The sequence below is a fragment of the Phacochoerus africanus genome, chromosome 14 (genome assembly GCF_016906955.1).
Source record: "Phacochoerus africanus isolate WHEZ1 chromosome 14, ROS_Pafr_v1, whole genome shotgun sequence".
NCBI classification, from domain to species: domain Eukaryota; kingdom Metazoa; phylum Chordata; class Mammalia; order Artiodactyla; family Suidae; genus Phacochoerus; species Phacochoerus africanus.
In genome coordinates this window covers 59,944,262-59,958,527 of record NC_062557.1, presented here as the reverse complement: position 1 = coordinate 59,958,527, position 14,266 = coordinate 59,944,262, and the positions used below count along the sequence as shown (strand labels likewise).

The following is a 14,266-nucleotide window of genomic DNA, read 5'->3' as shown; positions in this document are numbered from 1 at the left end:
GAATCACGACCTTTTACCCCTGCTGTGGACTGAATGCTTGCGTGCCCTCCTGGTTCATATGTTGATGCCCTCGCCCCCACGTGAGGGTCTTTGGGAAGTTCCTGGGCTCAGATGCAGCCCCAAGATGGGTCGTCATAATGGGATCAGAGCCCTTACAAGACGAGACCAGAGAGCGCTCCGTCTCCCTCTCTCCCTGCGCAGCTCCCCAAGGAAAGACCGTGTGAGGACACAGCACGGAGGCAGCAGCCTGCCAGGCAGGAACAGGGCTCTCACCAGAGCCCAGCTGTGCTGATCGTGGACCTGCAGCCTCCAAGACTATGAGGAAATTCTTTTAAGACCCCCAGTGTACAGTGTGTTGTTACGGCAGCCCGAGCCGACAGAGACCACCGAAATACACTGTGTGTACCTGCTAAGGATAACAAAATGTACATCGTTGCACCCAAGAAAACCGGCAAAACTGGAATGTCTAATTCTGTATCCAAAGTCAACTTTCCTCAAGTGTCCTGAGAACGTCTTCTTATAACTGCTTTTTGAATTTTTAAGCAGAATCCAGGCAAGATCCAGACGTTATATTTAACATCCTTTAATCTGGAACAACCCTCCTGCCCCCACACCTCCACCTGCGTCATTGACAGTCCTGAGGAGGTCCCTTGTCTCTCAAATGCTTCACTCTCTGGAGTTTCCGTTGTGGCTCAGCAGTAACGAACCCGACTCGTGTCCGTGAGGACGCCAGTGGGTTAAGGAGCCAGCGTGGCCGTGAGCTGTGGTGTAGGATGAAGATGCCACTTGGATCCTGGATTGTCGCGGCTGTGGTGTCGTCTGGCAGCTGCAGCTCAGATTTGACCCCTAGCCTGGGAATTTCCACATGCTGTGGGTTCAGCGCCCCCCCCCCCAAAAGTACCACTTTCTAGATGTCTGATGTTTCTTCAAGTCTAAACGCAGAAACAGTGCTTTTTTGATGTTTTTGTTTTTGTTTTGCTATTTTGGGGCTGCACTGGCAGCACATGGAGGTTCCCCGGCTAGGGGTCCAATCCGAGCTGTAGCCGCTGGCCTACACCACAGCCTCAGCACCGCGAGATCCAAGCCACATCTCTGACCTACACCACAGCTCATGGCAACGCCAGATCCCTAACCCACTGAGCGAGGGCAGGGATCGAACCCCCATCCTCATGGATCCTAGTCAGTTTCGCTAACCGCTGAGCCACGAAGGGAACTCCAGAAACAGTGTTTTTGGTCAAGAATTCCACATGGGAGATGCTGTCTACACTGCGTCCTATCGGGAGGCAGCTGATGGTAGGCAGTAAAGCTAAGTTAGGGACCCGCTTTTAAGCTCGACACAGAGCAAGGCACCTGGCTCTCAGCTCAGCGCCTTCTCTTGACACCAGCAGAGTCGCCTGCCCTGGAGACCAGCCGTTCAACGTCCGTGACCAGAGAGTCCCCCTTGGTCTTCCACCGCCCGCTCCTGCGCATCTTCGCCCCGGCCCCGCCCCGCCGGCCTGGCCCCGCCCCGGCCCCGGCCGGAACCAATAACGCCTGGCACTCCGCTCGACGTCGCCCGCCCGGACTCTGAATCCCGGCGCGCCGGACGCACGGGGACGCCGTTCTCCGTGGGCTTCCGGCGCACGTTGGTCGCTGTGCCGCCGCGGACTCTGTCGCGGGTGCCCCCGGCTCCGCCGCCGCCATGGGGATCCTGGAGAAGATCTCCGAGATCGAGAAGGAGATTGCGCGCACGCAGAAGAACAAGGGTGAGGGCCGGCCAGGGCTGCGGCGGGCGGGGGGCGGCCGAGAGCCGGCGGGGCCCGGCGGGATCCGAGCTCCGCGCCCGGCCTTGTTGCAGCGACCCCCAGAAAGCGGATCAGCGTCAGACCAGGGGTCCGAGGAGAGAAATGCCCACTCGTGGAGCCAGCGTCTGACCCAGACAGGGAGCCCGGGTCTCCTGGCGGCCGGCCGGGCCTGGGGAGCTGATGCTCTGACCCTTTGTACAGGGAGGTCCAGGAGGAAACCCTGTCCACACACCCCCCCCCCGCGCCCCCCGAAACCCACACACACGACAACCTCGCCCTGAGCCCCTCGGTGGGTGGGTCAGACCTGAGTCTGGCAGATCTGGGTTTGGACCCCGCTCCACCGCGTACCTGCTGTGGAAGCTTGGAGAGCCACTGAACCTCTTTGAGCGACAGTGTTCTCGTCTGTGTACGAGGATAACATAGCACAGGATGGTGGGCACTCGATGTAAAGTAAACTGCCCAGCGTAGGCAGCACATAATGAAGCATTCAATCTGGGCTTCAGATCCTAAGGGCTAGAGGAGCTCCGAAGAGAGGAGCCTCGGGAAGAATGGTGACACCCAGGAAGGCTTCCAGGAGGAGGTGGAACTTTCACTGGTTGAGGGTGGGTATTCCAGATCAGGGGCGCTGCTAAGGCAAAGGCGAGCGCGGTGTGTTCTCTGGAGAGCGAGGAAAGTGGTCTCCATCAGAAGGAGGGTGTGGAGGAATGGGAGAGGCCCTTGGCCACAGTGGCTGAGGCCGTGCCTGGCTCGCCAGGGCAGGAAGCAAGGAGCTCCGGTTGGTTGGCTGCAGTGTCTGCCCGTGGTTGGTTGCATTCGGTTCTGAAGGCTGAGAAGTTGGGGCCCTTACCTTGTGCCAGGCATTGCGGTTAAGGTGGGGAACACATCCCTGCCCGCATGGAGCTGACCTTGCAGAGGACAGTGTGTAAACTAGAAACCCAATAAACACGGGAATTTCAGCCAGTAATAAGCGCTGTGGAGACTAAGCACAGTGTTGTAGCAAGCGTGTTGGGGGTGGGCCTGGGCCTGCTAGGGTGGGACGATCCCCGAAGACCACCATGAGCTGAGACCAGAACGAGAGGAAGGAACCAGTGTTGCAAAGGCAAGACTGTTCCTGGCAGAGGGAGCAGCTGGTGTAGATGCCCTGAGCAAGAGTGAATGAGCTTGGCTTGTCCAAGCAGCTGAAGGTCTGGGGCTGGAGTGCAGGATGGGAAGGAGAGGGCCCATCACATGGGGCCGTGTGGATCAGGGGAAGAGTCTGAGTTGTGTTCGGAGGGCAGTGGAAGCTTGAGGAGGGTGTCAAGCAGAGATGTGGTCTGATTTCTGTGTTGAACGTTCCCTCTGGGAGTTCCTGTCTTGGCTCAGCAGAAACGAATCTGACTAGCATCCATGAGGCCACAGGTTTGATCGATCCCTGGCCTTGCTCAGTGGACTAAGGATCTGGTGTTCCTGTGAGTGGTGGTGTAGCTCGGAGACACAGCTCGGCTCCCGTGTTGCTGTGGCTCTGACATAGACCAGCAGCTACAGCTCCGATTTGACCCCTAGCCTGGGAACCTCCATATGCTGCAGGTGCGGCTCTTAAAAAAAAAAAAAAAAGAAAGAAAGAAAAAGAAAGTTCGCTTTGGCCACGCTGTGGAGTATCATCTCAGGGCTCGAGGAGGCAGAGGGGCGCGGCAGCCACAGACTGAGCCGACCTCGGATCCTGTCGGACTGTAGCGTGTATTGGAAAAATCCTCTAAGTGGACTCCACTCAAAGCCAAATAGCCATGAGGACAGTAAGCTGGCCCAGGAGGTGGCCAGGGGCCTGGAGAGGGGTGGGCTTGCTGCGGACCGCAGTAATAGCAGCTGTCCCTGAGTGCTTCTCTGAGCTGGTCATTGTTCCCAGCGCAGTCTTTGATTGCGGAAGTCGGAAGTCGGCCACAGTAGGTATTACTTTAACATGCCTACTTTGCAGTTAAACTGAAGCCCTCGAAGATTGATTAAGTCACTTTTCCAAAGTCCAGTGGGGAATTTCAGGGTGGGTTCCAGCCCAGGCTCTTAATCTCTGCATGCTATTGGCCAGCCCAGCCCACCCCCACCCCAGGGCTGGTGAGAAGGAATAGCCTTGGGAAGATGAGGAAACAGAAAGAAGCATTACTGGAGTTCCCGCTGTGGCGCAAGGGTACTGGCGGTGTCCCTGCAGCACCAGGACGCAAGTTCTGTCCCTGGCCCAGCACAGTGGGTCAAAGGATCCAGCGTTGGTGCAGCTGCGGCGTAAGTCGAGACTGCGACTCAGATCTGATCCCTGGCCCAGGAGCTCCATGTGCTGCAGGGCGGCCAAAAAAAGAAAACAAAACCAGAGAGTTCCCGGTGTGGTGCTGCAGTTAGTGAACCCCACCGGCATCCAGGAGGACGCAGGTTCGATCCCTGGCCTCGCTCAGCGGGTTAAGGATCCGGCGTGGCCGTGGGCTGTGGTGTAGGTCGCAAACGCAGCTCGGATCCTGTGTTGCTGTGGCTGTGGTGTAGGCTGGTAGCTGTAGCTCCGATTCGACCCCTCACCTGGGAACCTCCATGTGCTGCAGTTGTGGCCCTAAAAAGCAAAAAAAGGAAAAAAAAGAAAGAAAGAAAACAAAACAGGAAGAAATGTTATATTCCAAGTAGCTGGACTGCAGCGAATGGAAGGGAGAGTGGCGGGAGTTGGAGAGGCAGCTGGGCTGGTCCCCTGGCCACGGTTCTGTGCCCACCCCACCCTGCTGCCCTGAAATGCAGCCCTGCATCTGCAGTGCGACTTCTGTACACAGGAGTTTGGGGGGGGAGTCAATATAGTGCCCTAGTAGTGATACAAGGAAGGAGAAAAAGGAAAATAACCTGTAATTAAATATAATTAAATATAATAAATATGCTACATGATCAGTGTAATTATATGATAAATATAATCATCACCTTTTATATTTCAAAAAGCAAATGGTGGAGCCTAGCCAAGATACAGTGACGTTTTAAGAGCGCAGTGAGATGTTTGCGCCTCTGAGCAGAATCACTGGGCATGTGGCAGCTACAACGCAGACCGATGTTGGTCACTTGTGTCCCCTCCAAGAGGCCTCATTGGCAGCCTGGGATCCCTCGTTGGGGAGCCTCTACCTAAGTTTCAAACAAAACAGGCCGTACTTTTATTTATTTCATTTTCTTTTGAGGGCTGCACCTGCGGCATATGGAGGTTCCCGGGCTAAGGGAACAGCCACCGGCCTTCACCACAGCCACAGCCACAGCCACGCGGGAGCCTTCACCCACTGAGCAAGGCCAGGGATCGAACCCGCCACCTCATGGTTCCTAGTCAGATTTGTTTCGGCTGCGCCACGACGGGAACTCCCCCAGGCCGTGCTTTTAACACACACACAAGATCCACCCTGTGTCTACAGAGCAGAGGCTCTGTGCCCAGAGATCCTGACCCAGCTTCCCCCTGAGCCTGGGCCACACGGGTCACCTCTTTGGGCAGCTGGTCTCCTTGCCCTGCCCGAGAAATGCCTTCAGCGACCTCAGAAGACACCCCAGGAGTGCCATGCCCCTCTCCCCCACTGCCACCGTGACACGGTGTTGAGAGGGCTCAGCAAGGACCCTGGCCGTTGTTCCAAATGAAGTGAAAGCCAAGGGCACCTCCTGAGCGCCTCGGCAGCGGGGCCGCGGCCAGCCCGCAGGTGCCCGAGGGCCCCGCGCAGCCCCAGCCCAGACACTCAGCTCCGTCTGGCTTGTGTCCTCAGCCACCGAGTACCACCTGGGCCTGCTGAAGGCGAAGCTGGCCAAGTATCGGGCCCAGCTGCTGGAGCCCTCCAAGTCGGCCTCCTCCAAAGGCGAGGGCTTCGACGTCATGAAGTCCGGCGACGCCCGGGTGGCGCTGATTGGCTTTCCCTCCGTGGGTAAGGTCAGTGATGGGCAGCCTGGGCCTTGGGGGGTGCCAGCGCCAGGGGAGACCCAGCCCCCTGGGGCCCCGCACCCCTTGGCTGCCTCTCCTGCAGAGTGGCTCCCGGCCTCTGCCTCGTCGCAGGGCACAAACTTTGCCCGCATGCCCTTGTGCCCACGTGCCCCCGGTGCCTGCTGGGAGCTGGGATGCGGGGGCTGGGGTGCTCTGCCCCTGCTCGCTGGGGAGCTCTGTGCCCTGGACAGGAGGGGCGGAGGGGGGGCTGCTCCGCGGGCAGGTATCTGAGCAGAGCCCCAGGCCAGGGCCTTGAGGCCGGGCCCAGTGAGCAGAATTGCCAGGAGGCCGGCAGGGAGGGGCGCGTGCTTGGGCTTTGGAGACTGACGCCAGCTCCCCTGCGGAGTCTTTCGAGACCTTTCTTGGTTTCGTGTAAAGCCCACGTCTAATCTTTACGTGGCGAGGACTGGGCCTGACACAGCTGGGGAAGCTCCTGGTCCCTGTGTCCTCCGGAGACAGGCCTGAGGCCACCCGGGTGGGGCCGGAGGGGACTCCAGTGGGGGGCTGAGGAGGGACGGCCCTGCTGCTTCCGGGGGGCGGGGCCGGGCCTTGCCACGCCCTCCTTCCCCCCAGTCCACCTTCCTGAGTCTGATGACCTCCACCGCCAGCGAGGCTGCGTCCTACGAGTTCACCACCCTGACCTGCATCCCGGGGGTCATTGAAGTAAGTCGGGGTTTGCCGGCTCCGGGGAGGCCGGGTGAGCGTGTGTGTGAGTGCGTGTGTCATGGGGACCGGGGGGGGGGGGGGGGGGGCGGGGACGGCTCTCAGCTGGGCTGCCGGGGCCCCCAAGATGCATGGCCTGTCCTGCAATCCTGGCTGGTTCCGAGTCCAGCCAGCACGGCTGGCTCTCCTCGGCGGTGCCCCTCGGTCCCCCACAGCTGGTTGCCCGGGTCCTTCTGTTGCCGTGAAGCTTTGGAGCCCTGGGCAGCAGAGTCCTGGGGCCTTGGGCCTCCCGCCGTGAAGTGGTTTGTTTGTGGGCAGCTCTTGCCGTCAGCAGCAGCTGTTGTGCGCTTGTAGAAACGGGGAGAGCCCCCCGGGGGCCCCTCAGCTCGCGGGGGATGCGCTCTGCACCCGGCGGGGGTGGGGACAGAGCTCAGACTCCCTCTGGAAGCTGACCGGCGACCTCACCTTCTCTCGTGTCTCCCAGTACAAAGGCGCCAACATCCAGCTCCTGGACCTTCCTGGCATCATCGAGGGCGCCGCACAAGGTCAGTGTTGGAGCAGCGGGGCAGGGGACGGGGTGTCGGGCGCGTTGGCCTCGCTGTGAGAATGAGTGGCTGTGGACAGCTGATGGGATGGGCTCACAGCCCCTCCTGGTGCCCAGTGCTCTGTTCCGAGGGCCTCTGGCCTCAGAGCCCAGGGGACCGGGTGCTCCCCAGGCAGGATCGAGTTCCCATGCCCCGTCTGTGGCGGACCTTGCCAGGGATGGATGCGTGTTAGTGGCTGGCTCAGACGGCCTCTATCCTAGAACCCTGTCCCCTGCTTTGGGAGGTGGGACTCACGCAGGGCTTCTGGTGGCAGGTGGCTGTCCACAGTGATGGCAGGAGATGGCTGCTGGCGGGGGGTGAGGCCGCACTTGCTGTGGTCTCCCTCGGCCCTCGCACGAGCCTCCCTGTGGCCTAGGGAGGCGTGCTGGTTCCTGCTCAAGGCGGGGGGACCCTCAGTAAGTGTCTGCCCTAAACGACCACTGCCTATTGAGTCAGAGCTGGGGTTGGACCTGCCTCTGGCTGTACAGCCGCCCTGGCTGGGGCCACGGCCTCCTCCTTGGGGGCCCAGTGCTGTGTCCCCTCTGCAGGGCCCCTGCCCGCCACCCTCATCGGGATGAGGTGCTGCGGCTTGAATTGGGCAGGGGAGTGGTGGTCCCCTAGGCCCCTGCCCACCTAGCGGCACGGGGCCAGGAGGCCGCTGGCCCCGGTGGTCGGCACATCCCAGCCCCGCGTCGTCTGAAGCGGGAGGCAGGTCGTGGTGGAAGCCCAGGCTGCCTGGGTCCGGGCCGCCTCCTCGGTCCCCGGGTTGCTGTGTCCCCACGGCTGGGGCCTGCTTCATCCTCATCCAGTGGCAACGCCTGCGACCCCGCCTCCTGTGCTGACTGCTGGGCTCCTTTCTGTAACTTATTTCAAGGGGCAGACGGGTCACGTGCTGGGACGACACAGCTCTGTGCGTCTGGGCAAAGCCTGAGTGTCTCTCATGTGCAGCGGGCGGACCACACCAACTGCGCGGCACAGCTTGGCGGGTTGAGGGGGCGCTGGTGGGGGGATGCTCCCCTCCTGCTCTCGGGGGTGGGGGGGGTGCACACCGTTCCTCCCTGGGTGGTGAGGCCAGTTTCCTCCTGCAGCACGTCTCCATGAGTGAGACAGCACGGGGTTCGAGACACATGCCAGCCAGGGGTGGCATGGGGCAGAGTCCATGGCAGGTCTATAAGGGCAGGCGTCTGGGCGCCACACCGTCCTGCCCGTGTCACTGCATGACCACGTGTCCCCCCCCCCCCCGACCAGGGAAAGGCCGAGGCCGACAGGTGATCGCAGTGGCTCGCACGGCAGACGTGGTCATCATGATGCTGGACGCCACCAAGGGAGAGGCGCAGAGGTCGGTGGCGGAGCCGGCGCGACTGCCAGCCCGAGGCCCTGGGGGCGGGGGGGGGCACCGTGGCCACAGTGCATCAGTGGTCCAGGGGCTTGTGGCCCTACCACCCGTGGGAGCAGAGGCAAGATGGTGCACAGGCCGAGCCCAGTACAGGTGGCCGGGGGGCCTCATCCCTGAGGCGCTTGTGTCTGGAGGCCGGGGCTGTGCCATCCTGGCTCTGGCTCCTGCCTGCGGAGGCCTGGGTGCCCTGGGGCTGCCCAGCCCCAGGCAGCAGAACCGTGCTCACCCGCGGCCTGCAGCAGGTGGAGGAGGGCTGCGCCTTGTCTGAGAGGGGGGGCTGGCCCTCCCTGGGCACCTGTGAAGGCCTTGGGGGCTGCTCCCAGGTCCCTGCTGGAGAAGGAGCTGGAGTCGGTGGGGATCCGCCTCAACAAGCACAAGCCCAACATCTACTTCAAGGTGAGGCCCCTGTCCCCTGGGTCACGGGCAAGGGGGCTGCGAGCGTGGCGAGGCCCCGTCAGCGTGTCCCCTCTCTCTCCTCCAGCCCAAGAAAGGAGGCGGCATCTCCTTTAACTCGACGGTCACGCTGACCCAGTGCTCGGAGAAGCTGGTGCAGCTGATCCTGCACGAGTACAGCATCCTTCTGGGGCGGGGCTGGGCGCGGGCTGCGGGGAAGCTGCAGCCGGCTCCCACGAGGCCCTTCTGTCCCCTCTGCCCCGGGCTCCCCAAGCTCCAGGCTGGCTGGGCTGCAAGCCATGCCCTCGACGGTGGCCTCCTGGCTCCTGGCCAGGTTCAAGGACAGTCACGTCTGCAAGGAAGACAAGCAGGCGAGGAAACAGCCCCTGAGAACAGGGTCTCCTGGGCTGGAGGAGCCCCGGGGAGAACCAGGGCCTGTGGGCACCCCTGAAACGTCTGGGGGTGAGTCCCAGGCTCAGTACAGAGAGAGCTCCTGGCGGGACAGGCTGGTGGCAAGTGATGCACTCGGAGGCAGGGCAGCCCCAGAGAAGCCCTCTGCCCCGGGGCGCTGGATTGGACTAGGAGCTGGGGCTGCCACTAAGCTGCCTTGGTTTTCTTCTCATCTGAAAGGTTTATGTATTGATTGAAACTCTCACATGTGGTTTTTTTTTTTTTTTCCCCACTGTACAGCAAGGGGATCAAGTTATCCTTACATGTATACATTACAATTACATTTTTTTTTCCCCACCCTTTGTTCTGTTGCAACATGAGTATCTAAACAAAGTTCTCAATTCTATTCAGCAGGATCTCCTTGTAAATCTATTCTAAGTTGTGTCTGATGAGCCCAAGTTCCCAATGTTTCTTTGAGAAAAAAAAATGCTGGAGTGCCTTCTTTCTTTTTTTCTTTTCTTTTCTTTTTCTTTTCTTTTTTTTTTTGCCTTTTTAGGGCCATACTCGCAGCATGTGGAAGTTGCCAGCATAGGGGTCGAATCAGAGCCGTAGCTGCCGGCCTACCCCACAGCCACAGCAGCGCAGGACCCTTAACCCACTGAGCAAGGCCAGGGTTCGAACCTGCGTCCTCATGGATGCTAGGTAGATTTGTATCTGCTGAGCCACAGCAGGAGCTCGGGGGGTGCCTCACATCTTAAAATCTTGTCCGCCCTCAGAAGCAGATAAGCTTGGGGTCCCGTTCGGCAGCGTATCTCCCGATGGGTTGTTTGGGGCCCCTGCGGGGGTGTCGGGGAGGGGCTGCTGGCGCAGGTTGCCCTTAACCCGAGCCCCTCAGAGATCTTCAACGCGGAGGTGCTCTTCCGAGAAGACTGCTCCCCGGACGAGTTCATCGACGTGATTGTGGGCAACCGCGTGTACATGCCCTGCTTGTATGTAAGTGGCGCCGGCCCCCAGGCCCTGTGCCCAGCGAGGGGCGCCCCTCCCAGGCTGCCGGGCCGAGCGAGGCGCCCGCGCCTTGGCCCAGGGGCTGCCCGGCCTCTCCCGTCCGTGAGGCAGCGGGCAGGGCCCGGCCTGCACTGCTCTGTCCCTGCGCTTCCCGCGCACCCTCTCCCCCCCCCCCAGGTTTATAACAAGATTGACCAGATCTCCATGGAGGAAGTGGACCGCCTGGCCCGGCAGCCTGACAGCGTGGTCATCAGGTGAGGCTCCCCGCTGCCCTTGCTGGGCGGGACCGCGGCCGGCCTGCCTCCTTGCAGCAGAGGAGGCCTCTCCGGGAGCTGCTGGGGACCTTGGCTGGGTCCTGCCCGGAACTGGCTGGGCTGGTGGGTGACAAGGGGTGAGCTCTAGCTAAGAAAGCAGAAGGGGGAGTTCCCTCCGTGGCTCAGCAGGAATGAGTCTGACTAGCATCCACGAGGACGCAGGTTCGATCCCTGGCCTCGCTCAGTGGGTTACGGATCCATCGTGGCCACGAGCTGTGGTGTAGGTCACAGACGCAGCTTGAATCCCACGTGGCTGTGGCTGAGGCGTAGAGCAGCAGCTACAGCTCCGATTCAACCCTTAGCCTGGGAACCTCCATATTGCCACGGGTGCGGCCCTAAAAAGACAGAAAAAAAAAATTAAAAAGCAGAAGGATTTTTACCCACCAAGGTACACGGATGAGAATGGCCAGGGACTTAGGAGTTAACTGTGGACCCTAGAGAGCCCTGGGCTCCCACCCACTGCTCCTGGCCATGGAAGATGTGGCTTCTGTCCCCTCTGCCAGGAGGGGAAGGGGACTGTCCTTGGCCCCTGCCCCGCACCCCTGCCCCTAGCACCAGATTTGGGCCCAGGCACCAGGATTGTTTCCAGAACATTGCCACCAGCCACAGAGAGCCGCAGAGCATGGGCGTCCTTCCCGCCAGACAGCTCTGTTCCTGTCCTCCGCCCGCTGTGGCCCATCCCTTCCCCCGCCCCCTCCCCCGTCCCTGTCCCCAGGGCACCAGCGCACCTCGCGCCACTGTAGCCGCTCACACTCGCATCTCGGGGAGGGCGGCTCCCACTCGGGGCGATGCAGCTGCAAGGGCCGGGCTGTTGGGCAGATCATGACAGCGATGACGGGCAGAGGAAGCCCGTCCGGAGGGCGGGCCGCCCTGGCCTGGGTGCCCTGCCTGGCCGGTTGGGGGGTGTCCTCTGGAGCCGGGGTGTGTCTGACTCCGCCTTCCCCCCCGGCAGCTGTGGCATGAAGCTCAACCTGGACTACCTGCTGGAGGTGCTCTGGGAGTACCTGGCCCTGACCTGCATCTACACCAAGAAGAGAGGACGTGAGTCAGAGGGGCGCTGAGCCCCGGCCCCGCCAGCCCCGGCCCGCTAGCCTCCCGGCAGCTCTCCACCCCCGCCTGCAGACCCCGGCCTGAGCCCTTAAGGCAAAGAAGGCCCAGTCCTGGGCTGGGGGTCAGGGGGATAGAGGCTGCCCAGGGCTATAGGAGCTGGATACGCAGGCCTCCCCACCGTCCGCTCCCCTGTGCACCTCACACCCCGGGCCTACGGCTGCGTCCGGGCGGTTTGCCTGGACCTTGGCCTCGTTGGCAGAGGGAGATGAGGCTGCCCGGCCAGAGGTGGTCTGGCTCAGTTTTCCTGCGGCTCCCCTGCTGTCTGATGGGGTTGCAGGCCGTTTGCCCCCACACTTGGGTGTCCTTTGGTTTTCTGGTTGAGTCAGGGCTGTAAAAGCTGCTGGGGGCCTTGGTGAGGGTGTGCCAGCGGGCAGGGGGTCGGGTCAGGCTGCGGGCTGTGCGCCCTGATGTGCCGCCCCCACCCTGTCCACCCGTGCAGAGCGGCCGGACTTCACAGACGCCATCATCCTCCGGAAAGGGGCCTCGGTGGAGCACGTGGTGAGTTTGGCGTGGGGGGGGGGGCGTGACCTCCCGCAAACACCAGGGCGGGACACATCCTCAGGAGGGGAGTGGCTGCCCCTCCACGGTCTCCTCCCTCCCGCCTCCCAATAGACTCCTGTGACCTCTGCCCTCCCTGGGCCACAGCCTCTTAGGGTGGGGCTGTCCTGAGTCGGGGTGCAGGGGCTCCAGGTAGGGTGGGGGGCCGGAAAACCCGCCCTGCCCAGAGGGAGTGTCTGTGGGGCTGCTGCTCTGGCCAGGCGGATGGAGGGCCACTGCCCACCAGGTCCCAGACCTTCCTCTGGTGGCTGCGGCCTGTGGGAGGGGAGTGGGCCGCAGCCGTGAGCACCAGGCCTTGCGGGGCCCAAGCTTGAGCCGTCAGCCCACCTGCTGGGGAGCGGTGCTTCCTGGAACGTGCCCGGGGCTTGGACGCAGCCTCTTCTCACTGTCTGACTCTCTTGTCCCCAGTGCCACCGCATCCACCGCTCGCTCGCCAGCCAGTTCAAGTACGCGCTGGTGTGGGTGAGTCTCGGGCAGGACATGGGCAGGGTTGCCCAGGGCAGCCCTGGGGTCAGGCTGGGGCCTGTCCTTCCATGTGGGGGCCAGGTGTCCATCTGTCCTCGGGGCATGTGGCCTGCAGGTGACCCAGGCTGGATCCAGGGTGGTCAGACGGTGGGGAGTCCTGCTGAGGCTGCGGGGTTTGCTGGCGCTGGGACCCCCACCCTCCTCCCCTGGAGCTCTGGCAGCCCTGGCCGGGGGGGCACGCAGGCTGATGGGGTCTGCTCCTACTGTCCCCAGGGCACCAGCACCAAGTACAGTCCCCAGCGGGTGGGGCTGACCCACACCATGGAGCACGAGGACGTCATCCAGATCGTGAAGAAGTAGCCCCCCGCCCCGCGCCGCCCCCGGAGGCCACACCGAAGCCCAAACAGCCAGTACAAGCGCACACCAGGAAGAGGCTGGCATCTCTGCCAGTGGCAGAAGCTCCTTCGGTGGGCAGGCGGTGGAGAGCACGCGGGGGCAGAAGGACAAGGCGGGACGGGCTGGGCCGGTCATGTTTCCACGACACTGGCCCCTGGAAGGGTCCTGAGGTTGGACCCCTGGGCCCGCACCCTCCCCCTGCTCCTTCGGGCACTGTGGGAGCGAGTTGCCCACGTCCGCCCAGCTGGAGCCTGGTGCAGATGGCTGGCTTGGTGTGGGCGGGAGCCAGGCCGGCCTGGGTCCCTGGAGCTGGTGTGCTGTTGGGGCATCTCCTGCCAGCTTCTCTGGCTCTCAGGACGGGGCGGCCTAGGACACGCCCCTCTATCCACCCCCTTCCCAGGGCCACCCCTGATGGGAAGCAGAGGTCTGGGGCTTTAAAGGCCCCCCTCACACCCTCCACAGCCTGACAGGTCCTGAAGGGCCCCCCTTCCTGGGGCAGCCCCTGCCCAGTACAACACCCAGGACCCAGCCTGTGCAGACACCCCCCCCCACCTGGGGCGGGGACTTCGGGGTCTGGGCTCTGCATCTTCTCTCGGAGCCCCCCGCCCCCAGTCTCGGTCTCCTCCCGAAATAAAAGATGGCGATTCCTCTTCACTGAGGACAGTTTTCTAAGTTCCCTGAACTCCGTTGCCAAGATGGGTCAGGGGGCAGCCATGAGCCTGGTGACCGGAGCTGGGGGAGCCTGGGCCTTGGGGAGCAAGCCCAAGCCTGGGATACAGGGCAGAACAGGGTCTTAGGGCAGGGGCTGCCGGCCAGGTGTGGCACCTGCTGAGGCCAGGCCCACCTGCCAAGACGAGAGCAGGGTGCACCTTCTGTGGCCTCCAGAGGCTGGAGTGGAGGGGCCTGGGCCTGCCACCAGGGAGTGACAGCCTGTGCTCCCAGGGCAGTGGCAGCCCTGGGCCACACAACTTAAGCCCAGAGCTGGGACTGGAAGCCCGGGCTGAGGCTGCTTCCTCCTGGGGGGGGGGTGCTTTCTGGGCTGCAGGTAGCGGTTGTATGAGGCCACCCAGGCCAGCACGAGGGGCAGAGAGCACCCCACAAGGGGGGGCGGGTCTGGGGCCTGGCTGGAAAGTGGAGCAGGCCCACTGCCCAGCTCTCCCGGCTGTTCCTGGCTCCTCTGTCAGCTGCTCAGCCTCCTTTGCGGTGACAAAACAGGAATAATAGACTTCATTAAATATTCATGGAGCCCCAGGCGGCCAGCGTGG

At 62.4% G+C, this 14,266-nt stretch overlaps 1 protein-coding gene across 1 annotated transcript; it reads left to right on the top strand.

Annotated features, from left to right (window-relative positions):
• The first annotated feature begins 1,587 nt into the window (after positions 1-1,587).
• On the top strand, positions 1,588-13,655 carry DRG2 (developmentally regulated GTP binding protein 2). The gene is made up of 13 exons (XM_047757886.1): positions 1,588-1,745; positions 5,516-5,676; positions 6,301-6,390; positions 6,875-6,935; positions 8,223-8,313; positions 8,694-8,766; positions 8,852-8,942; positions 10,049-10,146; positions 10,336-10,412; positions 11,425-11,513; positions 12,022-12,080; positions 12,549-12,602; positions 12,879-13,655. Exons 1-13 carry the CDS (start codon positions 1,682-1,684, stop codon positions 12,963-12,965), a joined length of 1,095 nt encoding a protein of 364 aa, XP_047613842.1. The 5' UTR covers positions 1,588-1,681; the 3' UTR covers positions 12,966-13,655.
• Positions 13,656-14,266: the final 611 nt, after the last annotated feature.